Raw genomic sequence first — 26,371 nt, forward strand, 5'->3', positions numbered from 1 at the left:
CAGCTAATCTTGCTTAAAATTTAGATCAAATCTTCTCTTGATTTCTAGACTGAAACTCCTTATCCTTGAGCTTGATTCCTGTTTTACCTAGCATCTCTTATTTTTCTTGTCATAGTGGTTGCGTGGATATTTTTAGTCTTTTTTTTTTTTTTTTTTTTTTTTTAACTTTCTGCCACAGGGTTTAACCTATTATCCTCACAGTTCTAATTCCCACCTTTCTTTGAAGTTCAATGTTGTTTTTCATTTTTGTAGGCTCACGTATTATTGCTGATATTTCTTCAGATACAATGACTTATTACATTAGTTCTAGATGCTTTTCCTACTTGTTTGGGATCTGTGTGCTAAGTACGGCTTTTAGGTAGTTTTGTCTCTGGGAAATTTAAGTTCTGCACCATCTGAGACTTTGAATTCTGGTTTGGCTGACTTCATTTACTAGCTCCATTAATTTTTCATGGACTGACATTTTTGCAAGAGAAGGCTATGCTACCAAGTTATATCTTATCTTTCTATCTAGACATACATTTGCTTCATCCAAGTTTATTCTGTATGACTTCATCCTGCTTACCAAAACTAGGTCTAAAATATTTTTTTTGGGGGGGGGGGGTTAGTTGACTAAACGTTTCATTAAAAGTTCTGTAGCTGTTGCATCCAGAAATGGGCCTACTATTGTTCATAGTATTTTGTTTTCTGATAAAGGTTCAGGATATTAGTTTTTCGTAATGACACAAAACTTGTTGGTAGGTTCCTCTCCAGTAATAATATTGAGATTTTTGTCTGTATCCAAATGAATGTGTGGTAGTATTGGCCGATTTGTTCTACAATTTCATTTGAATCCTTTTTTTTAAAATATATTTCCCCAAATGGTTTTCAGCTATACCTTTTTAAAATACATTAATGCTTACCCAGAAGCTTTTTTCCCACTGTTCTTGAACAATCCCTTCCTCACAAAACATATATTCAGAAAAAGTTTTGCTTTATGTTATACTTAGTTCTCTATTTTATATGTCACTCTTTTTGTTCATTTTGTTGACCAATCTCCTTTCATAACCGTACAGAAATCTTACTTGTTTCTCATTGACTTCATTTATTTTCTGAGCCAAGCTGGTCATTCTTTTAACCCTCTATATTTCTATAGAAATATATTTCTATATATTTCTTAGTTGTTTTTTTATCTCTATCTATTTATTTTCTGTGTTTTTTTCAGTTAATTATCTAACTTTTCTTTTTTTCAAAATCAATTCCTATATCCTAATTGATTTTCTACATACAGTGCTGTAGAGTTATGGATGGATATTAGGCAAACCTCTGTTCTTCCAACGTTAAACACTATTCAGCCTCCCACCAGGCCAGAGAAAGCTGGTAGGTTATGTACTTAGGCTGTGTATATTCAAAATCCTATTTCCATGTCTGCCTTAGTTTGAATCATAGAATGGTAAGGTTGGAAGGGACCTCTGGAGATCATCTAGTCCAACCCTCAGTGTAGCCCATACAGGGATTGAACCCACGATCTTGGCATTAGCAGCACCATGCTCTAACCAGCTGAGCTAAACCATTTCCTTTTTAACTTTCTTCTGGCAGTCTAGAGTACTAGTTCTTGATGTTCACCATGATATAATTCTTTTTCTTTCTGATTCCACTACAAGCCCCCTGAATGTTCATTTCTCTGAAACTTTTTCTACAGCATGGCAGATTTATAATTTACCCACAAATGTCTTTCCTCAAGGATGCCTTAGGTTTATCAATGATGAGCTCCCACCACTACCACTTTGTGATACTTTTCAGCGTCAAAACTGTAACTTGTAGCACTGATCTGGCAAATAGTTGGTAGTTTTGTCTTTGGCCTCTCTGTTATCAAGCATGGACCTTCTTTTCAAAAATCCTGAGTTAAGTATGATCTTTTTCTTTCTTTTTTTTGAGGGAGGGGAGCACTTATTTGAAGGTCAGGTCATCTGCCTTTTTTTCTTTCTTTGTATTTGTGAAATACATTTTGTTTGTTGTAGTATCTGATTGCAGCTGTATGCTTCAGTGACATTTTCTTTAGCTGATTACGTACTGTTGCACAGGGCTTATGAGCAGAGAATTTGTTAAAACTGTCCCTCATCTGTTGGGATCCTTGCACAGGGTACTTCTTGTATGGAGAGTCAGGTCTCCCCGACAGCGTGATCAGTTACTGTCCAGACAGTGACAGGAGTCTCCCATTTTAAGGGTCCTTTACGTGGTGCCTTCAGTTAGCTCCTTGAACTGCTGCTCTGTTCTGTTTTTATACCCAACAGGTTTATGGTCCTGTGTGACAATTCCAGCACATGTGTGATCCATGGCTAGTTTCTTAAACAGTGCACCAAACATCTCCTAACTGTCTTAACTGGGTACAAATGACTGTCCTGTGTGACTATGTATGCATCTGTATGAAAAGTTTCTGTTGAATATTTACAAAAGGCTCATTTATGTACTTTTTGTTCAGTTCTGCAGAGGAATCATCTTCAGGAATATCTGGAAGAAAGGCTAGGAGGATAACATCCTGCACCCAGGATGTTAATCAGCACACTGAACCTCTGTGGTTTATGGCCTATGCATAGCAGGAGCTGCCAGGAGGAATCTTCAGGACAATGCGGAATTCCCATCTGAAGCACTCATGCGCCAAACAGCAAATACTTTGTTTTGAATTCAGTGAATCGTCTTGTTTCCAGTCAGTTAACTATTTCATATCAGTTCATTTTCTCATTTATTTAGATGAATAGCTAAGGAATTACTTGACCACACAAGGAATTAATGACTTAAGTGCACTAGCTGCACACACACGCACAGCCGTGATGCCCAGCTATAGTTACAAGTTACGTTCCATAGCTCTTGCGACACTATCCTTGTGTTGTGCAGGTTTCTGAAATCTCAGTTTCTGTGCAGCTTTGTCTACCATATATTCAAATTCATCTGGTGGTATTTCTTGTCAGCGGTCGTCCCTCAGGAAAGAATTCAGACGTAATTAGCTTCCAGCAGGTACTTGTTCAGAAATTGCTGTGCATGTACTCACCTTCCTTTCTTCTAGCAACCTAGTTGCTATCTTCTCTTCCTAATCCCAAAGTTCAAAGGAGAAAAATACAGTAATACCTCAGTATTCTCTTTTGCAGACCCCTCTGCTTGTTCACAAGTCTTCCTGTTGCTGCATTTGAGTGATCAGGAACTTCCTTACAATTATGCTGTATTATGACTATATATTTCTCATTTAGAAGCTTATCTTTGCTATGAACTCTTTCGTAAGTGTAGTAACTCTGATGTTACCACACCAGTACAAACTGCAACTTGGTAAAACTCAAAGTTATCTTTCTGCAAGTCTGATGTATTTAAAATATGTATTTTTTTCAATATGAAACAGAATTAGACGACATCGACACTAAACAGCTTTTCTAAAAAATAGTTCTGCCTGAATATTCAAAATTTCTAAATGCAACAGTTTTGCAGATCTTCTCTATATTAAGTTCAAATCATTTATCTTTTATTTTTTTTTTTTTTGCTTTACATACAAAGTTAAAATGATAAAATTAAAACAAAGTACTTCAGTAAATTTCTCTGAGCATTGGTAAAATCAGTCTGTCTCCACATAATATTTTTACTGATTTCTGTGTTTGTATTTTCTACCTTTAAATGGTTCTGGAGAAATTTCTCACCAGCCCCATTGAGTACTCCTTGTGGAGACTCACTTCAGCCTTTTGTGTATAACTGAGTAAAACTTTGCTGGACATGGAGGTTTACAACTGAGTCCTTATTTGTATGTTGAAGCCATATTGCTATTACATTATCAAAGAAAAGGAAAAAAAAAACTCCCCAACTCTGGCAAGGATTTTAGTAGGCTTGGGTCACTTCCTCCATGAACCTCAAAGGCTGTGGGGAGCATAAGAGTTGAATAAGAAGAGTGTGGGTCGATGAGAATTAAAGAAACAAGAGACACGGTTGCATAGCATCAAGAGTCATCATTCTGCTGATCTTCGGAGAGGATGCAGAGCTCTTAAAGAAGCAGTCTTAAATTCAGAGGGGGTTAGGAGTGAAAACGTGAGATTAGATCTAGTGCAAAAAAAGGCAGGAATTTTTATTTTCCTTTTGAATTTCATTGACTTTCCTTTTAATTATTTTTATTAAAAATAAAATCCTAGAATAAAATTCCAAAGTCCTTGGTTTGATGTTTTTCAGAACATTTCTCAGGAGGATGACAGGCAGCAGGCATAAGTTGAAATGAGAGGTTCAGACTGGAGGTGAGAAAAGACTCTTTCAATGAGGATAGCGAAACAACAGAGCTGCTCTCAGTAAGTCTGTATAGTCTTCCTCTTTGGAGGTTTTCAAGCCCCACCAGGATAAAGGTCTGAGGAACCTGGTCTGACTCCATGGCTGACCCTCTTTTGGGCAGAGTCTAGGACCAGAGCCTCCTCAGGTTCCTGCCAGCCTAAGTTATCCTATGATCTTGTGAAACAAGGGGAAACAGACAGGAATTTTCAACTGTGTTTCCTAGGCTTCTTTTTCCACCGTCTTTTCCACTAATTTGTGATCTCTTATTTTTCTGAATTGCAACTCTTCCTGCTGAAGGGAGAATGTTTCTCCTTTCTGCAGCCTTTCTGCTTGATTTATGCTATTTTATGGTGTAATTTGTTGTATCACAGTTCACAGAAGGGATTGGTAGTTGGTGTCTGGAGAATTTGAACAGCCTTTTCAATTTTCAAACATTTTGTTTGACTTAGTGCTTATATTCCTTAAGTTTTCACCTGCAGTTCTTAATACATTGGGATTACTTTGTTTAATGGCCCTTGTTTCATTGAAGCTGGATGTCAGCCATACCAGTGACCCATTATGGTTCCTTATAATCTCCTCCTTTCCTGTGTCTTAGTTTGGGGAAGATAGAAGTAAGAGCTATGAGAGACTTATATGCACATGGCTAATCTTCTCCAGAGTAAAGGCTACACGTTGCACAGCTGCAATTCCTTAGTGGAAGCAGATGAACCATGACCTACTGCTGATGGCCACTTTGGGTTACATCATCCCATAGTCACCACCCACTGCTGCAGCCAGCCAGCCAGAGGGACACGGCAAACAGTCGGCCTTTCATTGACACTTCATGAATTAATGGCTAGGGTCTGCTCAAGAGGAGCTCAGTTGGCATCTCTTCCTCCTAAGAGACCCAGTGTTTGAGATCCCCATGGCAGAAATTCAGGGGAAATAGAGGATAAATTACTACAAGAGTCTCACTGTTGCTTTGGAACTGTATTGGCCTTTTGGCAACAGTGTTTTTTTGTTTGGGGCTTTTTCTTCTGTGCTGCTTGGTTAGTATATTACCTAAAAAGATAACCTTCTTCATGCAGAATGCTTGAGGGAAAGTGCTGAAGATGAATTCTCATTCTTCTTGCATGACTTACTTGGTTCGTATTAAATGATGACTGCATGCCTCTGTTTCTTATCATCCTTGTTTAATACTTAAGCTCTCAAAAGGAGTGATGTGCAATGTGGTGAGCAAACACTTCCTCTCCCTGTCTTGCTGATTTCAGATCTGCCTCTCTGATGTGATCTGTCAGGCTACTGTCAGTTAGAATGTGCTTTTGCTTTCAGATCAGAAATCAGCTGAGGGTTCAAATAAACGTCAAATTACACTATGGCTTGCTGTTAGATGATCAAACCAGAAAAAATGACTTGCTAATTCTTCGCAAATACAACACTATACAATATAGTAAGACAAAAACTGTAGAACCATCAAACCACTTTTGAGTTTCTCTCCAAATCTTAAGTAAGGTCTTAATAAGTCTTATTTCAGAAGCAAAGAAGTTCTCCAGGGCAAAGGATTTTCAGTCATATGCAGGGTCTTTCAAAAGTTTTCAATGTCAGTGCATTTACCAGATTTGAAAGGCATGGGATAGCTGTTAGGTAGCCAGGACAATTAAACATAATTGGGAGCCTGATCTTAGTTATTAGTCTGTCCTTCTGCTTATATTACTTTATATAGGTGATCTTTTACCTCACCAAAACTTCATTTAGGATTTTAGTCAAACTTTTAGATGTTCTCTTCCTCAAATAGATGTGTATGGCTTTGTGAAAAAAACAGAGGCTTTGAAAAGATGCTGAAAGGGACCAAATTTGACATGTTCTTATTTGACAGACAAGTGGTAGTGGTTGTGTCTATGTTGCATCATAAAAAACTGATGCAAGTACTTAGCATTCTGTATTTCTTAGTCTTGGTGTAGCACACAAACATCTATCCATCTGTTTTACTTTTGAAAATGACTGCCATATTGGGTACATACACATTTTATCCAGTAGTGACTGTTTCCATAACTTTATTTCCTTATTTATTTTTGTAGCATATATTTGCAAATTAAGTAGGGAAAGGAAATCCTGGCATCAGTATTAGATTTTTTCTGATAGAAATTCAAATGTATTTCAAATCAAGTAAAATGTGAAGCTTGAAATAAGTATTTTAGTTAATAACTACTTTAAGTTTATATTTGTTAAGCCATATTCATACCCGTTTTCTGTATGATATTAAAGAATTTTAGACAGGAGTTAAATAAGCATATTTTTTAAAGAAAACTAAAATAACACTAAAGATAAAACTGAGATGACCTCTATCTATTTTTAATCTGACAAACAGAGTATTCTACAAGATTCTCCTGGTTCAGTGAGCCCTGTCTGACTATGTTTATATAGATATATAGTCTTGGAATATTTGGAATCTAGATTTGTTTTGAAAATTTCTAGAAAATTTATAGTGAGACTGCTAGTATTTCCTTCTACCTCTTGATCTGGAAGGGCTATAAGAGCAGTTGGTCTGCCTTACTGGAATGGTAGCATTTTTCTGAAAGAAATGAAACTGAATGGAAAAACAGGAAGCCAAATACCTGAGCAACGTCGAAACTATTTGTGATTTGCCTTTTAGAAATATGAAACTTCTTGTACACATTTCTGAAGCAATTTGCACACTCTTAAAAAGTTCATTAGATTCTCTCCTTACCACACACAGTGGGGAGTAAGTTATATTTGTGCTACATAAGTTTTATTCAAATCAGTATTATCTATACTAAATTGATCTCTATTCTTGAGAACAGAACACAGAGCAAATAGTTGAACAGTCTTTTCCTGCTGTCACATGAATAAATAAAACAGCTCTGGAACTGGGTCACTGTCAGGCAAGAGTAAAGAGGGAAATCTGTTTAATGGAATAGTGCAATTGGGAACTGAATTCTTATTGGAAAACACCTGTTTCTTCCATTATTTTAATGATATGAATATACTCTAGTGGTCACATTTCCTATTTTGTAAAATTAAAGTTATAGGAAGAGAGCCCTCTTAAGTTCTTCTAAATCCTGGAAGAACAGTCACAGATGGCTGAAAATATATAATAGCTGAGAAAGTATGTAGAGTAGGCTTATGATTATCTGAGATGAGTTAAGTGATGATGTCTCTGGTTCAAATACTCTGTAAATTCCTCTTATAGCTTAAATTAAAATACTTCAGAGAAACACATTTAAGAGATTATACGCAGATACCTTTAATATTCCTATACTAGAGAAGATGCTTTGAAACTCACCAAGAATATTTTAGACAGCTATCCTTAAATAATGCTTTTCTAAAGTTTGCGGAAAGGTTTTCTGATTTTTCCTGTTATTCAAAATGGGTAATAAAAAGAAAGTGATGTACAGTAATTTAAAGTGACTTCTGCTTGTGTCTGTGATTAAAACTTACTCTTTAAGAGACAAAAACAGGGCTGTACTAAGGCCATTTCAAAGCCTTGTCTCTATTAAGAAGCAGATTATTTTGCTCTTTTCTTTCAAATAAATACATCATATACATTGAGGTACATTTATCCGTAGGAAAAAAAGGTCCAGAATAGATGTCACAAAATATTTCTTTGTCCTGCTGTGGAATCAATTTTCCCCCTTATGAAAAGAGGACTCAGAGGGATATCCTGAACCATTTAGCGCAGTCCCCAACATTGTACACAGCCTCATTTTTTTACAAGTTGATTTTAATTCAATTTTGAAGATTTAGCTTTTGTTGCCAGTACTTCTATAGTAAAGCTGTGCCAGAATGCCCATTCCCCCCCGACACCTGATGTTAAGAAAGGAATGTGCAAAATAACTCAATGTGTCAAAAAGAGACTATTGTTTCAATCCCCTGCTTTCATACAACAATTAAGTTCTATCTTTAACGCAGCATATACCTAAATGGTGCAGAAGACTATGTCAAGAAGTTGTGCATTGTGTTGTACAAATTCTGAACAACTTTGAAAAGGCAGAAAAATTCCAGTACATGGTATGTGGGAATAAAGTGATTAAAGGTAATAATACATGGACATAAAAGAGAAATAGAAATCTACAGGACAATTTGATTTTTCAAACCATATCTGGATTTTCTGACTGGGCACATATTTCCATAAGTTGAATGGAAAACTTTAAATGACTTCTCTTGACCGTTCTTCTGTTTAAGCTTGTATTGATTAAGTTTTGTCAGATCCAAGCTGCTTATAATTTGCAATGTCAAAGTACTTTTAACTCAAGCGATAGACCAGATCTTACACATCATAGTATTGAAAAATAAAAGATATAATTCTGCTTGCAATTCTAACCATAAGCAAAAAGGTTGCTTTATTTTATAATAGTTAAAAATGGAAAATAAGGAGACCTAATACTGTTTGTCTCATTTAAGCATCTCCTTCCATCTGTGATTCAGAGAAGTGTCACACAGGTGTAACGTGGTGAAGTACTACCTTATTTCTGTTTCTACTCAGACCTTATACTAACAGGCCAGTGAACTAAATATGAAATCAAGTTTTATAAACTATATCTCTGTTCTTCAGGTACTGAGCTAAGACAACTTTCAGAAACTGCTATTGCTGAGCAAATTTTTGTGCTGTGAATAATTCACTAAATCTATTTAGCTCTTTTCAGATTATTAATTAGCAGATCTGTTCACAGAATGTCCTATATGAACTTCATCCAGTTTTTGATTTGCCCTATGATTCCCTGCTTCACCACAGAATCTTATGCTTTGTGATTTTGTCTCCTGACTTTATTGATTTATAAATTGAAAAATAAGACTGAATTAAATGATTGAGTGGTTTATATTTAGAGGTTAAAAGAGATTATTGGAACTAGGTAGAACTTAATTGCAACAAGAAATCAGAGGCTCAGATGTGGCCTCTGAAAATTTTGGGAATGTTCTGTCTTACTAGCTTGTGAGACTTTAAACAATAAATCCCTGTTTTCTAGTAGAGTTAGAATAAAGAGGATTGTGAGTAAAATGAAATCAGATTAGCCAATTATATTTTAACAAAAGTATGTTCAGTATTTGCTCAGCTATTATCACTACCAGCCAACTGATTCAAACAGACAATGCAAAGATGAAAGTGTTATCAACCTTTTGTGTCAGCCAGTAACTTTCATATAAAGCTAATTTTGGGATATATTTCATTGATGGGAAAAAAGGCTTCTTCTATAAATGAGCAGACAAGTAAACACTGGGAGCAGTTGTGAACTTAGTTGTCTCTTTTAAATTCTGTGCTTACAGTATGCTTTTGTGATCAGCATTTGTGCAGATAATAATTGAAGATATTTTTAGCATAGGATTTTTGTGTTGAACACACCAGCAGTTTAAGTGAGAGGAAGCTATGTGTATCTTGTGGTAGATGGTTTTGTTTCTAAAAATATGAAGTTTTCAAATTGGGAAATTAGAAGAAGATACATTTTTAAACAAACCATGTTGTGCATAATCCCATCAAGCAAATGGGAAAACCAGAATGGTATACTGTATTTTTAAAGGATTTTTTTTTTACGAGGGTCAAGATAGTGAACAAAATTTTATGATTGCTGCCTATATTTTTTTTTAACCACTGAAATGTTTAATTCACTGTGTTGCAGTGTATTTTTATTTTTCTGATGTAATGTCCATTTAATGATACACTTTCTCTGACAAAACTGTTTACTTCCTCTTACTGCCTTCATGTCCCTCTTTTCTCTTTATTTTGTCTATTTAGTCTTGACACCATTGTCATAAAATAAGTGCTGTTCTTTTTTTGAACACATAGATTATATTTGTCTTTCATATGTTTGAAAGAATTCCAGAAGTGTACAGGTCATTTGTTAGATACTTACATTAGCTTCATTTTAGTTTATTAAATTTATGACTTCTGATCAACTTCAAAAGTTATGGGTTCTGAGACCAGAAAAAGATTAAGTTTCTTGTCTTCCATGAGAATCGCTTAAGCCACATCCCCATCCATCATTTCCACTATCACTGTATGAGAGTTCATTTTTTCTGCTTTTTCTTGCTCTTGTGGGTTATCAGAGTGCCAAGGAGATGGATGATAGTGGCATCAGTCAGACCAAGGAAGCAGTCAGATTGCGTTGGCAGCTATCTTGCTTAGTATCTCAATTCTCTGTTCTAATGTTTGGAATATATTAGGTCTTAGGAGGTTTTGAAGAGACTTCACAATGGTAGCTCCCTTTTTCAAGAATGTAGATGTAGTAGCCCAAAACTTCCTTGTCCCAGTTATTTATATGGAATTTAAAGTCTTCTATCAAGGTGTGCCTGTGAATTTGATCATTACAGTAGACTGAATTTCTGAAGTCCTTTTGGAATAATATCAATTTTCTGAATGCTGCATTCAGGGTAACCGTTGTAGTTTTTTCCCTAGATTTGAAGATTATGAAGAGAGCATAAAAACCTTTGTCTTGTGGGAGCCAGAAAACACGGTCCTGTTTCCATTCTTGAGATGTGAGAAGAATCACAGACCCTGTAGGTAATAATAAGCTCATCTTAACGAATTCTCTTTTCTACTAAAAGTGTCAGAGCAGGTGATAACTCATACTGTACTCTGTCAAGACAAGTTAGTTTTGAACAGGCATACTGATTGTTAACAAAAAACAGATTTGTAGGTTGTTTCTTGGGTACAGTAGCTCATTGCTGTCTTCTCGGATCGTGATGGCATGGCCATGCTCACAAAATGACAGAATGGTTGAGGTGGGAAGGGACCTCTGGAGATTGTCTATTATTTTATTAGCATAACCTTTAATTTATCAAAAGAAAAATCGTTGGGGAAAGTAACAACCAATTTTCCTTCCTCCTTCCTTTCTCCTTTTATTTTTTCATTGAGTAGAGATACAGAAAGATATTCTTTAAAAATATTAATCACGGGCATGAAGAGTGATGAAGCCAATTTCAGTCAAAGTCGCAATGCTTTAATTATAAATATTTTGTCATGGAAGAAATTTTGTGAGAATACGGTAATAAAATTTATGCTGTCATTTTCCAAAAGCATTTTCCTACTTTGTAATGGTTGAATTCGTAAGAAAATTTACTGAGATTTACATAAGGAAAATATTTATTTAGGGAATATGAAAAACAGCATGAAATAAAACCTCAGAGGAGAAAAAAATCTGTTTTAGAGAATTCATACCTGAAATCTACGTGCTTTTAACTTCATGGTCTTTTCAACTCATGGTTAGTGATCGGAACTTCCAGTCCTTCATGATCTTGCCTAGTTTGCTGCATTCTTAAAGGAAGCCCTTCTAAACCAGGAATGAGGAATAATGTAATCTATATAAAAATTTATTTTTAAAAAAGCTCTGTCTAGGTTCTGTAAGTTCTGTTCCTTTATTTTCTTAATTTAACCATAATATTTACAAATTGAAAACAAACAAATTTTTGCTTGAAGTTCAGAACTTCTTGACTATATGCCAGGTGGTCTGTGGAGTCATGAAGCAGTTTTTATTTAGCAAGCATCTCACTTGTTTGTGAAGCAAGGTCCAGTAAATAGACTAAGAAGAAATTAAAAAATTAAATTAAATTTTAATTAATTAATTAAATTTTAAAATTTAAAATTTACTGCAGCAGAAGTATCAGACATGATCAAAGCTTGTTTTGTAGTATGCTACAGATGACATCCTGAATCAGACTGGTGTTCATCTGGTCCTCTGGTACCTTTCCAGCTTGATAAATTAGTTATTTCAGTGAAATGAAATAACCAATAAGCAGATGTGGAATAGTCTGTCTTTTGTAAAGAGAACATACAGGCATCACTGATGGTCTTGCTCCCTAAATCATAAAAGATACTATACATCCCGATGTATGTTTTCATTCAGTGTGGTAACTCTGCATGCTCTTCATGCAAATTTGCCTATCTAGTCCTGTTTGAATCCTGTCAGTTCATCTGTGTCTTACGTTGATAAGTTTCACAGCTCAATTACCTGTGGCGAGCATGATCACAACACCATGCTGTTTGAGTTGTACAGCTTTTGGGTAGCTTGGAACATGGAGCAGAGGTGTTCTGCATGTGGGATAAACCAACAGTACTGATGCTATAAGACACTGGATCTGACAAGATGGTCCATTACTTGCATACTAGGAGGATATTCTGTTAAACTAGTGGAAAATCCAGAATTAACATATTAGCTAGGTGATTTCTCTAAAACAGCCCAAAGTGAAATACTGATGACTGCTATTGAAAGTTCTTGGGAGGTTTGGATCAACTGTGTGAGTCTTTGCATCTAGATTGATTTTTTTTTTTTTTTTTTTTTTTTTTTTTTTTTTAATCTGGGAGTTCCTGTGCATCATTTGTTACATTTAAAGTTAGGGACTGCAAAGGAGTCCTACACTTTAGTCTAGATTGTGAGAAACAGAAAGAAATGAAAGTAAAAAATAGCTTTTAGAATACAAGGTCAAGATATTTTAGTCCAGAGTACAAATCAAGCCTTGAACAGACAGGTTTCCATGGGTACTACACCAGTGCCAATAAATGCAGATTGAGTCTCAGGAAAGAGTCAGTTTCAAATTCCTTGAAGTCAAGTAGGCTTACAGAGTAGCTGCATGGCAGACATTTGGGCTTCCTGAGAGTCTCTTTAGTTCTCTGGTCTATCTACCTCTGTTAAGACTCTCTCAGCTGCTGAATATCTGTGACTCAACCTTAAATACCAGCAGGAATCTTCTGGCAGTTCTGAGTAGCTGCTGGATATTACATTTTCCATGGTTGGTTTTTCTTTCACTTGAGTATGCTACAATTACTTTTAAGTTACGCTATACAACATTTTGAGCAGAGAGATATGAAGAACTGGAATGAAAAGCATTTTAGGAAAGAAGCCAGGTATAATGACTCTCTCTCGTACAATATGCTTATTTTAGAACAGGATATTATTTCATGCTTACTAATCACCAAGTGATGAGGTGCATTTTGAGATGATGCTTTTTCTGGAAGATGTATTTTACTTCATCCAAAATTTGTAGATGAGTAATGCAGACTACATTGATGGCTTAATGCAGGAATTTTAAATGAAATTGTATTGACTGGTAATAGCTGTGTCCTCTGGCTTTATAGGCTTTATAGGCTGTGCATCTCTGAAGATGCTTTGAAGATGCTAGTGGGACTAGGAGGTACGTCTAAAAGGAAACAAAATAAGTTTCTAATAACACTTCTACAAAAGCTAGATCCTAGGAAATGCTCTTTTGGCTGACTGTAGAAATTCAGAGAAATGTGAATGGGATACTTCCTTCTGTGCTTATGAGTGATATCGCCTGTACCATGGGTGGTCGCAGGACCTTGGTGGTGTTCTGGAAAGGAAGGTTGATCCTGAGATGGGAAAGGTGTGGTGAAAGTGCTCTCCAGCTGGACATAATGAAGGGGTGAAACATGAAGTCAGAGCATTGGGCAACTGCTGCTTCACTCTACCCCAGACTTTGACATTGAGGACATAAGTGTTATGAAAAGAGAGTTAAAGACAAAATAACTTCCTAAATAGTGCTGTTGGAAGGATACATGACAAGACAAATAAATAATTAGAAAGTTCTGTGATAAAAAAAAAATAATTTTTTTTGTTATTTTTGTTAAAATAGGTATAGTTCTTCAGCTGGTACAAATCAATGGCTTAAATGAAGCTGTGCTAATTTACTCCAGCTGAGTATCTGGCCTGTTAGTTGCTAGTATGTGTCACATACCCAGCCCTGCTATCATCATCTCCAGAACCCATTCAGCTGTGTATTTAGTGCATAAAGATTTAAGAAAAGTTAGAAATTCTGATTGCAAGAGTCTGAACTGACTGACTTCATTGATAACATATGTGACATAATTTTGGTATACCAAATATGGAGAGATAAAAAGGGAAACCTCCACTCTGTAAAGATAAAGCACTTTTTTTTTACGGAGGAAAAAAGTTCAACCACTACATCCACGTACTGTTCGGAATTCAAAGGACTCTGCAGTTATTAAAACCAGTCTTACTGTTGGCAGGAAGCATTAAACATGTCATCAAATGTATCTTTAAAATAGAGAACATAAAATCCAATATGAAGAAAACGATTACTCAGAGTCTCTAGATCAAGTCTTGTAATGCAAGGGCAGTCACACTGGGAAGATCTGTACAAAATGTCTCATGCTATGAAGTTGCTCATTCTAGAACTTTTTTAATGTATCTTTTAATATTTCAAAGCTGTGAGAAAATCCTGGCAATTATTTCAGCACTGTGCAAACTGTCACAAAAGCTTATGAAGCTTGTCACAAAATATAAAGCTCATCACTATATTCATACAAACTTTTTAGCTATCCATCCAAAAAACCACTCCATCTTCACCTGGACTGAACGGTATTTGTAATGCTAGATTACTAATAGATGAGGTAATTGAAACATACTGATTGAAGTGAAGTAAAAAAGATAGTGTTACTACTGTTTTCTAATGTCAATCATCTGAGGTACCTAGGTTGCTGTAAACACTGTATGATTTGCTAAGTAGAAAATAATAAAATGCAGATAATTTCCATCAGCGATCTGTTAGGCTATTCCTGAAATTTTAATCCGTAGTAAAGCAGTGAGGTGTTTAGATGCCCAACAATATGTTAAGACTGTAAAGAACTATTGTTTGCCTAAAGATCCCCACACTGGAAAGACTGTTGTTATAAGGTTTTTGGTTTTTGTATTGATATGATAGAAGTCCTGCAGAATAATCTGGAGATTCCATGGCTAGTAACTGAACCCTGTGAAGTGTATTTAGGGTGTGAGCCAAAGTCCTTTATGTCAATTAAAAGAATTTTCCACTAAGTTAATTATTCTGGATAGATTTTTCTCTGAAGTCCTTTACATCATAGAAGAGAAGCTGGACTGCACAGGCAGAAGAAGGAACAAAAGAGGAATCAGATTTGAGGTAAAATGAAATTTCAGTCATTTTTAAGAGGAAAAGATGGGCCACAAAGAATTTTGCGGAAAGTAGTTCTAGACAAAACAGGGACCTTTGGAAGCCTTGTTGTGCTATATCATAATAAAGGTGAATGAAAATAGGAAGCAAAATAAATATTTTGATTCCTTTGGTTAGAACGATGTTCATTTGTCATTGGTCACAAAGACCTTAGGCTCTAGGAGTATTGTTAAGCTGTCCTGGAGAAGTTGTACTATTTCACCTTCTGAAAATTTGAACAGAATCTAAGAGAAGCCCAGAGGACTGTGTAGCTCAGCTGAAACAAAACTCTCTGAGTAATGGAATTCAGAGAAGAAGAAAACAGAAAAACTTCATTGCTGTAAATGCTGTGGTCTCCAGATTTGATTACTTAACTTAATTACTTTATCTGTGTGCATCTTTTCTTTGTTATTTCCTTAGTACAGGGATGTTGTATTAGTAGTGCTTTTTGTAGCATGTATGAAAATACAAAGTAGAATAAAATGTGACACAGCTAATTATAATGTATAATGCGGTGTAATAGTAAATCTTGTTTTCTGCTTTCATTCATGCTGAAAGGAAATCAGCTACTCCTGATTAGATAACAACTGAAAATGACTGATCTTGCTAATACCAGATGATTATATGTTCCAGCTCCTTGGCAGAACTTGTTGTCTATTCTGGCTTTTAAGAGCAGATCATTGGTGAGGTGCATTGGTAAACATACATACTGAAGCTTATGGAGTGATTTCTGAAGTTGTTACTTGCTCCAGTTTCTCATATAACATATTACTGATTTTGCATGTTTGAAAGCTTTGTTTCATCTTTGAAAAATAACAGTCAAGCTACATTAAAATATTCTTTATTCCAGGGAAACAGGTGGTAGAAAATGAATTCTCCAGATTGCATGTTTTGGATTCTGATTGTGTGTCATATAATAACCCATGTGTATTCTTTCACATTTTGAACAACAGTGTTTGTTTGGCATGTTTTGAAAAGGCAGTCTGGCTTGAATATAGACACAATATCCTCAAACCACAGTAGTTTTTCATTTGTGTTTTTTTTAGTAACTGAAGGACTACAGGCATACTGATATAATGCTCTTAGCTGAGAATCAGCAAATGATAAAGTAGGAAATGTTCTCCTACAAAATCCCAGCTCTTGCTTATGAAATTTCCTTGAATCCTGTGCATTTTGTGATGAATACTGCTAGAAAGAAGGTTCTAATTCAAGAGGATTTGTGACTTCATCTTTTTTTCCCACAGTCTGCTCGTCTTTTTTTTTTTTTCTTTTATTTCTCTTTTTTTTTTCAGCCAAGGTTGCTTGGCAGCAGGAGATCTAGTGTGTTTTTGTACATTCTGCATTTTTACCACTCCATTTAATGGGGCCATATTCGCTTTCTCTCTTGTTGGTACATAGTGGGTCAAGTGTAAGCGTGTGCATGCTTTACAAATTTATCCCCATCATTGCTAATGTCTGCCCAAGATGTTAGTAGCTGGTGGTTTTGTCTGAGGGCACTTCATGCTGTAATTCTTGAGTGCAAATCACTTTTTGTTTCTTTTGTTCATTTATAATGAGAGACTGAAATGGAGCTTAAATAATTCCTTCAATGAATACATTTAACAAGACTCCTCTATTGTGGTTGTTTAAGAACTGAAAATAATTAGCACAAAGCCACATTTCCTTCACAGAACTTTAAAAGAAGTCAGGGCATTACCATTAAGAGAATCATGAATTCAGTCTCTGTGGAAAGAAGGGGAAGAAAGAAAAAAGATTAAATATATTTCAAGACCAGCAAAAAGATTTCTGGTGGGAACATTTCACCGTTGAATAAAACATTCCCTTGGGAAATAAACTACTATTTGGGTTTGTATTTTGTACTTTGTGAGTATCTTTGGGGAAGCCAAACAAGAATCTCTTTTTCTTTTTAAAAATTCTGAACCTCCAAAACCACTACAAACAGTTGCTAGTTTCCTGAGAGACAGACTGTTAGCTTAGAGACAATATCATCATCACAGGTTAGAAAGACTAGAATCTGAAAACAATATTGTTGATACTCTGGTGTCAAGAGAAATTCTGTTTTCCACAGTGATAAAGTATTTTGTTTGCTATGGGTGAGTGGAGATTATAATTTATGTTTCCCAGGGTATGTGTCCTATTTTCAAATGTCAGAAGAAGAAATAGCAGTACTGAGAGGTGCTGGTTTAGGTTTGACTTCATTTTTAAAGTAAAACAAACCTTTCTTCTATTTATAAGAAACTTAGCAAGCGGAGAATCAAAGCGATAAAATGTAAGATCTGTAGGGCAAGAAGTATCAATTAGTACCCAAGCCAAAGAGAGCTGGGAATCTGACTTCTAAGGGTGATTTTTTTAAAAAAAATCTATGTGAAGAAAGACAACTCCCCTTCAAAACCAGACTAACAGGAAAGGTAAGAACAATCTGCTGTCAGTTGATAGTGGAAAAGTATTTTCTGTCTGTAAAGATGCTGAACTTCTGAGGTTAGGAATGTATTGCATGAAGGTGAGAGGAAAGGACAGAGAGCTTCATGAGAATCAGGTTTGTTTCTTTTAATTTTGCTACTTGCTGTGAGTGCATGAGTGTCACATGTGCCATCAGCTATGTTTTCTCCTGTCTTCTCTTGTGGTGTTAAATATTTTCTTCATGGTGGCACCACTCCAGCAGGGAACTGTCCAGTACATGATGAAGATACTCACCTGAAAGCTATCTACTCCTACATGAACATATTTTTCATTGGAATCATATGGTGCTTAACGACAGTCCTCATCGCCTGTGGCATATTTATGACAATAGCCCTCAGTTTCCTTCAGTTTTGCTACAGTGGCCCAGAAATGAAAGAGAACTTTTTGTTTGATAATACCTTCTCACACCCCGACTCCCCCACACATGAGCTTTGGTGTAGTCTTGTTTTGGCAAGAAAAATGTTTATCCTGACCTAATCCAAACAGAACCAAATTTTGGCTATAGAAGGAACAAGCTCATGTGAAGACAGTCTTTAAGAACAGTAAAGGATTCAAATTGTCAGAGCTATTACAAATGCATTGACAAAGCCTCTCTGGTTACCTGGGCTTATATTTTTCCCTGTGAGGAATTGGTTTGGAAAATTCTGAGCATTTCTAAACAAGTGGTGTAATAATATGTGATGTGTGATACAGAAACTTAGCATATGGAAACTGCTGTCTTTAAGTAAATAGGGTAGTATTTCCTTTTGCATATATTCCTCTGAGAAAAATAGGGTGCTCAGGCTCAAGAAATTCCCAGAAAAAAATGTAGAGGATAGATGTACATGATAGATACATGTAGCTTTCTGGCTCTTCATGCAGGAATGAAAAGTGTTAAGAATGATTAACAGCACCAGAATCACTTCCACAGCTGGATCCTGGGATTGGGCTTGAACCCTTCTCTACCTATCATAATTGCATTTTGAAGAATAAGGAAAAAGAAAGTTTGGCTCTCACTGGTAGCACAAAAAGATGGAAGATTAAATGCAACAATGATATTTTTCTTATTTCAGAACTCTCTGTTAGATTTTGCTAAATATTTGTTTGAGGCAGCAGTGGTACTAATCAAGTGCATTTAGCAGGTAGCAGCTTCTTTCTTAAGTAATTCTGTCATGCTGGGATAAGAGATGTACTAACGCTGTCACTTAACACTCATATAAGAGAGCATGGTGCTCCTTCACTTAAAAGTGTGCAGGCACTAAACTATTAGCCTTTACTGAAAGTAATTCAGTGTTGAAATGTATGCACAAATTCCTATGCTATTTAGAGTAGTGTTTAAACCAAAAGAGGTATTGCACAATCACTTGGCTAGTTAGAAGCCTACATTCTTCACCCCTCAATATAAATATCATTGCTACCTTTGTGGTATTTAATGCGTTATTGCCTGTCATGTGCTTTACATTTTGATTTGTTTGTCTTATAAAAAACATGACCCTCATGCCTACTACTACCGATAAAGTAGTACCACTACCACTGTTGAGTCATTCTAGGTCTCCCAGGAAAAAAGAAAAAAAAAAAAAAAAAAAAAAAACAGACCTTAAAGAATCTTATTTCTTAAATAATTTTGTAGGAAGATGCATTTTTTTTAATAAGTCACTATATAGTTTTTGCCTCAAGTTTTGATAGGTTTCCTGTGGGATTTGAGCTTTGAATATCTAAAATCAAAAAAGCTTTGGTTGAGCAACTATCACCGTGAAACTACTTCTAGAATGTGCACAGATCCTTATATATTAACTTTTAGAAGCCACATTTGATATTTTGACATTGTGAGTGGGATTCTGTCGATTCTGTGCTGAGAAAGATGCTATTGAAGATACTATTATTGGTTGTACCAGATTCCTGAGTTGTATCACTATGTTTATATCTATTAAATTAAAAACGTATCATTATTTACACCTTACTGACCAAAGAATTATTAGTAACTTTATTTTTGTACAGCAAAATTAATGAGGCTGCTTCTACAGAAGGAAAGCACTGCAGTGCAAGAAAACTTTGCCTTTGTTGATTGGGATGCATTGTTCCACCTTGTCGTTTGCGTTACTCTATATTCTATGTTGCATTATTCAGTATTTGTTTTCCTTGACTCCACAAAGTGCCCTTGGAATTACACCCCTGGATCTAATGAAACAACTCATTCTTCACTCTGAGCTAAGAGAGAGAGGAATAAGGCTAAAAAGAGAAAAAGTGTCTTGCTTAGATTTTTGCATTTTCATCTCCCATCAGTCTTAGAAAAGTCTCTGCTGTTATGTCGCTTGGGATCTGAATACCCAAATACGTTTCCTGTGCTGAAAAACTATGGTGCTGTGTTGTTGATCTTTATGTATGCATTCGTGGAATCTCATTTCCAAGTTTAAAGATTCTTGTAAAGCAAATACTGTCTTTGGTCAGCTAAGGGTCAGATATGTGCCAAGCAACCGTTTCTGTGTACGGTTTATGCTTAAGAAGGGTTCAGTTGCCTTTAAATGGCAGACTGTTGTCTAAGCTCATCTGTTCATAAACTGATAAAAAGAGATGTGGTGCCTGTGTTACAGTGAAAATAGGACACAGAATCACAGAATGGTTGAGATTGGAAGGGACCTCTGGAAATCATCTAGTCCAGCCCCCCTGCTCAACGAGGGTCACCTACAACATGTTAGACAGGGTTGCATCCAGGTGGGCCTTGAAGATCTCCACAGGAGACTCCACAACCTCTCTGGGCAAACTGTGCCAGTGCTCCGTCACTCTCACAGGGAAGAAATTCCCCCTCACGGTCAGGCAGAACTTCCTGTGGTTCAATTTGTGCCTGTTGCCTCTTGTCCTGTCACATGAGACAACTGAAAAGAGTTTGTCCCCGTCCCCTTGACACCCTCCCTTCAGATACTTGTACACATTGATAAGATCCTCCCGCAGTCTTCTCTTCCCCAGGATAAACAGGCCCAGCTCTCACAACCGTTCCTCATAGGGCAGATGCTCCAGCCCTCTGATCATCCTCATAGCCCTACGCTGGACTCTCTCCAGTAGCCCCATGTCTCTCTTGGACTGGAGAGCCCAGAACACAGTACTCGAGATGAGGCCTCCCCAGGGCTGAGTAGAGGGGCAGGATCACCTCCCTCCACCTGCTGGCAATACTTCCCAATGCAGCCCAGGATACCATTGGCTTTCTTGGCCACAAGGGCACATTGCTGGCTCATGGTCAACTTGTCATCCACCAGCACTCCCAGGTCCTTCTCTGCAGAGCTGCTCTCCAGAACGTCAGCCCCCAGCCTGTACTGGTGCCTAGAGTTATTTCTCTGTAGGTGCAGGACTCTGCACTTGCCCTTGTTGAACCTCAGGAGGTTCCTCTCTGCCCAGCTCTCCAGCCTGTCCAGGTCTCTCTGAATGGCAGCACAGCCCTCAGCTGTATCAGACACTCCTCCCAGCTTGGTAGCATCAGCAAACTTGCTGAGGAGGCACTCTGCCCCCTCATGGAGGCCATTGATGAAGAAATGGGACAGGATGGGACCCAGTACTGAGCCCTGGGGGACGCCACTAGCCACAGGCCTCCAACTAGACTCTGTGCCACTGATGACAACCCTCTGAGCTCTGCCTTTCAGCCAGTTCTCAATCCACCTCACTCTCCACTCGTCTAACCCACACTTCCAGAGCTTATCTAGGAGGATGTTCTGGAAGACCGTGTCAAAAGCCTTGCTGAAGTCAAGGTACACAACGTCCACTGCTCTCCCCTCATCTACCTCATCTACCCAGCCAGTCATTCCATCAGACAAGGCTATCAGACTGGTTAAGCATGATTTTCGCCTTGGTGAATACATGCTGGCTACTCCTGATCACCAGCTTTTCCTCCATATGTCTGGAGATGACATCCAGAAGGAGCTGTTCCATCTCCTTTCCAGGGATGGAGGTGAGGCTGACTGGTGTGTAGTTGCCTGGGTCCTCTTTCTTGCCCGTTTTGAAGACTGGAGTGACACTGGCTTTCTTCCAGTCCTCAGGCACCCCTCCTGTTCTCCATGACATTTCAGAGATGATGGAGAGCGGCCTGGCAACAACATGCACCAGCTCCCTTGGTACCCGTGGGTGCATCCCATCTGGGCCCATAGATTTGTGGATGTCTAGCTTGCCTAGAAGGTCTCTAATCCTTCCTATCCTCCTCAACCAAAGGAAAGTCTTCCTTTCTCCAGACTTTCTTCCTTGTCTCCAGGCTCTGGGATTCTTGAGGGCTGCTCTTAGCAGTAAAGACGGAAGCAAAGCAGGCATTCAATAATTCTGCTTTCTCTGTATCCTTTGTTACCATGGTCTTCACCCCATTCAGCCGCAGGCCCACGTTTTCCCTAGTCTTCCTCTTGCTACTGGTGTATCTGAAAAATCCCTTCTTGTTGTCCTTGATGTCTGTTGTGAGATTTAATTCCAGCTTGGCCTTAGCCTTCCTCATTGCATCCCTGCATACTATGACATCATTCCTATAATCCTCCCAAGTAGCCTGTCCCCTCTTCCACATTCTGTGTACTTTCTTCTTGTGTTGGAGTTTTGCCAGGAGCTCCCTGCTCACCCATGCAGGTCTCCAGCCCCCTTTGCTGGACTTCTTACTCATAGGGATGCACCGCTCTTGAACTTGGAGGAAGTGATGCTTTAAAGGTTTCCTGAGAAGTTGAGATTGTGATATATACGACTGAGAATTTAAGGAAACTTGAGGTAACAGTCTTTTCACCTGTTAATCCTGTGTACTGACACTCTTAAACAGACTTGAGTCCAACTCTCAGTAAAGTGGACAGCACACTATTAGGGCTAAATTTAATTAGCTGGTTTATAAATCACAATTATAAAGTGTGCTCAGGAGGAACTTCTGGTCAAAGCAGAAAAACATTTATTATAAATTGAGAATAAACTTTTTTGGGGGGTATGACTGCATGCTTTTCAGTTCTCTTCCTTGTTCAAGACATTAACATTGAGGTTTGCTCAGTAAGAATATAAATTCAAGCTTTCATTATTACCTTTTAAAAAATTTATTTCTCATCTTCTTTCGCTCATCATTCCAAAGTCTTTTCTGCCTCTTATTCTGTCTATTCTTCCTGTGTAGCATTTCTGGCATCCATTTCCTCCCCATGTGATTACTAGCAATGAAAGCATTAATATTGATATGATAAAAAAGGTTAAGTTTAAAGGTTAGTAGTATTTTATTGATGCTATTAATACTGTCTATTCATTCTTTACAAAGCCTTCACTTGAACTACTAGTAAGCTTAGGTAGATAATGCAGCACTTAAGTATGTTTGTTTCTTTTTTAAAAAACAGTTAGAAACTATAAAATCTGGAAGTTTACTGCTTTTAGAAGGAAAAGCTTTTGCAGGATCTGAATATGTTTGTCTAGGGACAAAATAACTTTTTGTTAGTGACTTTTTTACAGTATTTCTGTTCTGATTTCTGAAATTAGAAACACAATATTGTGAGAAAACTTAATTACACCTAATTTTACTGTTATATTTGCTTATTTGCTTATCTTACTTGCTTAAATCACAAGTAGAGACTGATACTTAAAAAGAAAGTGAGACTATTCTTTTCTTTCTGGAAATAACTTTTATTGCTGAGCACCACTTGCAGCTCCTAAGATGAAATGTTTTTAGGAAATATAAGCTATTTGGGGGACATTCTTTAGTTGTAAAATAATCATTTGTCCATAATTTTGGTTATGAAAAACCTGGTGGCAGGGATCATTATCCTTTTGAACACATGCATGTTTCTTCTGATACACCAGAGCATAATTAATTACCATGACTCAACAACATACAAGCAATATCAGCATGTATAGCACTCAACTTCAGCCACAAGATGTGAGTCTGTGTAAATTTTAAATGCCTGAAGTTAAAAAAATGTTCTTTTTATAGAAAGATTTTTTTTTTTCAATTTTAGATTTGCAGCAGAAATTAAAACAACCAAAAAGGTTAGGTGCTAACCTGACATATATTTTACTACTACAGACAGAAGGCTTATGCGAAAGGGATAATCTACTGTACTAATTGGTATAAACACACAATTTGAATTCAGGGTCTCCTAGTTCTTCCCATTCACCCATTTTGTATTAAGATATTCCCAACCCCCACTTTATTTTTATTAGCTCCTCTCTTTCTAGTCACCCCATTAGAGCTGCATTAGTTTTGTAGCAGCTCTGATCTCACTTCCCAGCTGGTACGGAGTACTGCCTCCTCCCAGACAGCAATGCCAACTCAGTAGTAGGGAGTGGCAAATCTATACTTCATCCTCCCCCTGAACACTACACATTTGTAGTGCTCCGAGGCCTTCTCTTTCTCTGAAATTCTTAGCTAGGATAAATAGAACCAGAATAACTGTGGCATCTGGCTTTGCAGATGATGAATTCAAGAAATGGTCACAATAAAAGCATCAGAGCATGGATTTTTTTCTTAAGATGATAAATATAGTAATACAATGCTTGTCACTGATAACAGTCCATTTTTAAGTCACGTGCTTATTTTAAATACATGATGAAATAACCTATTTATCATTGCTGATTATAGGATTTTGTCCTCTAGATGGATAAACAGTGAAAATACCCAGAAACTCCATAATTACTTAGTAGTACATGGCATACTGCAGTATAAGAAGGTTAATGAGTATCTCACGTACATTAAATATTTGATTGTTACACTTGACTAACTGATACTATAGTCTCTAAGTACTAAAATATAAAATATTCTTTAGGTTCTATCTTGTTTTGATAGAACAACCATACTCTTAAACTAAGTCATCTTCCAAATATGTTGCAAAGTGCTGAAAATTAAACCTGCTAGATTTCCAGATGATAGTATAGTTCCTATTTTTAATTGTTAGTAACCTAGCAGTGGAATTCTTTACAGGGGGGTTAATGAAAAGATAGATCTTCAATTGGTAGGGAAAGGAAAAACCATGCAGTTTCACTGTTTTCCATCAGTCAAAATTTAATTTATACCTGAAAAAATCTATTCTGATGTCTTTGGATTGGACTACTTAAAAAGGAGGAGAGGAGTAAGGGAGCGACAGTGTGGGTTTATCATCAATGCCTGTAAAATGGCATACTGGAACCCTGGGCATTTTCATAAGGTATTGCTTAGATACTTACTGAAGAAACAACCACTATGCCTTGCTAGATCTGAAGTGTTATTTTTAACTCATATGCATATTGAAGTATGGCAAAGTACTTACCTCTAAATTTTTTCAGCCCCTTAGAAACACTCAATTCTAAATTCTTAAGGTAATGCGGTGAATCTGCTGGATAAATACAAACTATCCCCCAAATTAAAAATATACTCTAAATAAATCCATTTCACCATGTTAACAGTTAACTGCTTTGTAGACCATAGTTAAGAGCAATGAAGTAGCAACACATATTATAGACTGAATCTCTTGTAAACAGTAGACCTATTAACTGTTATTACTTTATTTAAATAAGTATTTAAACAAATGTCCTTGTTTTCATCAATGGCAATACTGAGAAGTCAGAATTAGGTTAGTAATTTAAGGCAAAATACCATTAACGGACATTCTAATCTTCCAGCTTGATTTATTTGGACTTTATGTCAATGGCAGAATTCAAATAGTGCTTTTCCTGATCTAGTGTTTTCCTTCCAGGTTTGTGGAAACCAAAACCAAGGAGCTGTTTTTCTACGTGAATTTACATTGATTCGGAGAGAAAGTCTTCATGATGATTTCCTATCTGATTTGCTGAATAACCACAAAACAGAAGACCCGGTAGGATGCTCTTACTATTTTAAAATATTTGATCAGAAATATCTAGAACAATATGGATTTGCTGAGAACTTTTGCATCAGGTCTTTCTGCTCCATAAACTTGTAAAATGGTGCAAACTTATATTTGTTAAAGAAAACCGGCACTGTGAAAAGAATGGAAGTTGCATGTATATAGAGTCTTTTCATAAATTTTGAATTAATAAAGTTAGCTTCATAGATTATTTAAAAACAAATGATGGTTTGAAAAGAATTAATAGATAAAGTGTACTAAAAAGGAAAAAAAAAAGAAAATTATTTATTGAAATATATTTTCACTATCTCCTGCGTTTGCCTGGTAAGATGTTTGTTTTCAAGTTTGAAAAATTTTATAACATCTGTTTAGCAGCTATTTTTTTTTGATTTTCCTGAAGAAGAGAATGTAAAAGTGAAGGAGTTTTGAGTCATATATGTTTAATCATTCTTTAATATGAAAAGAAGCAAACCAGCTGACTTTAAATTGCAGTAAATTTATAGGCCTAGTGTTTTCAAGGGCTCATATTTTATAAGGTCAGACACATTGTGGTTTAACAGAAATGATGGTGCATCAACATCTGATATTGCCATGAATTACTGATGTATTTTAGATGTTAAAAATCAAAATAAAGACTCTGTAGTTTGGAGGAGAAAAAAAAAGAAAAATGAACCTAAAGTAATCAAGTGTTAGTACAGCCATGCTTACTGCCTTTTAAAAGAATTTCCTCTCATAGTCTCAGAGGACAATGCCTGAAGTTACCTTTCTTAGTGCATGAGTGAATACTAGCCAGTTATCCTTGAGAACATGCAATGTTAGGACTTTAGAAGGATGAGATAGATGTCTCGTGTTAAGTCTTGTTGCTCAGGTCAAAGAATCTAGTTAACAAAAGGAGTGAAGGCATTAAACAATTCACTGTGTTTGTGCTGAGATCATCTGCTCTCAAATTCTAGAAGAGTTTTCAG

General features: G+C 36.6%; 1 protein-coding gene across 1 annotated transcript in view; it reads left to right on the plus strand.

Annotated features, from left to right (window-relative positions):
- ADAMTSL1 (ADAMTS like 1) overlaps positions 1-26,371 on the plus strand; it is a 473,068-nt gene that overhangs the window by 91,062 nt on the left and 355,635 nt on the right. Inside the window, exon 2 of the mRNA XM_062599771.1 lies at positions 25,278-25,397. Coding sequence (XP_062455755.1) covers positions 25,278-25,397 — 120 coding nt within the window. The remainder of the gene's footprint in view (positions 1-25,277; positions 25,398-26,371) is intronic.

Source organism: Rhea pennata, chromosome Z, assembly GCF_028389875.1.
Source record: "Rhea pennata isolate bPtePen1 chromosome Z, bPtePen1.pri, whole genome shotgun sequence".
Lineage (NCBI taxonomy): Eukaryota > Metazoa > Chordata > Aves > Rheiformes > Rheidae > Rhea > Rhea pennata.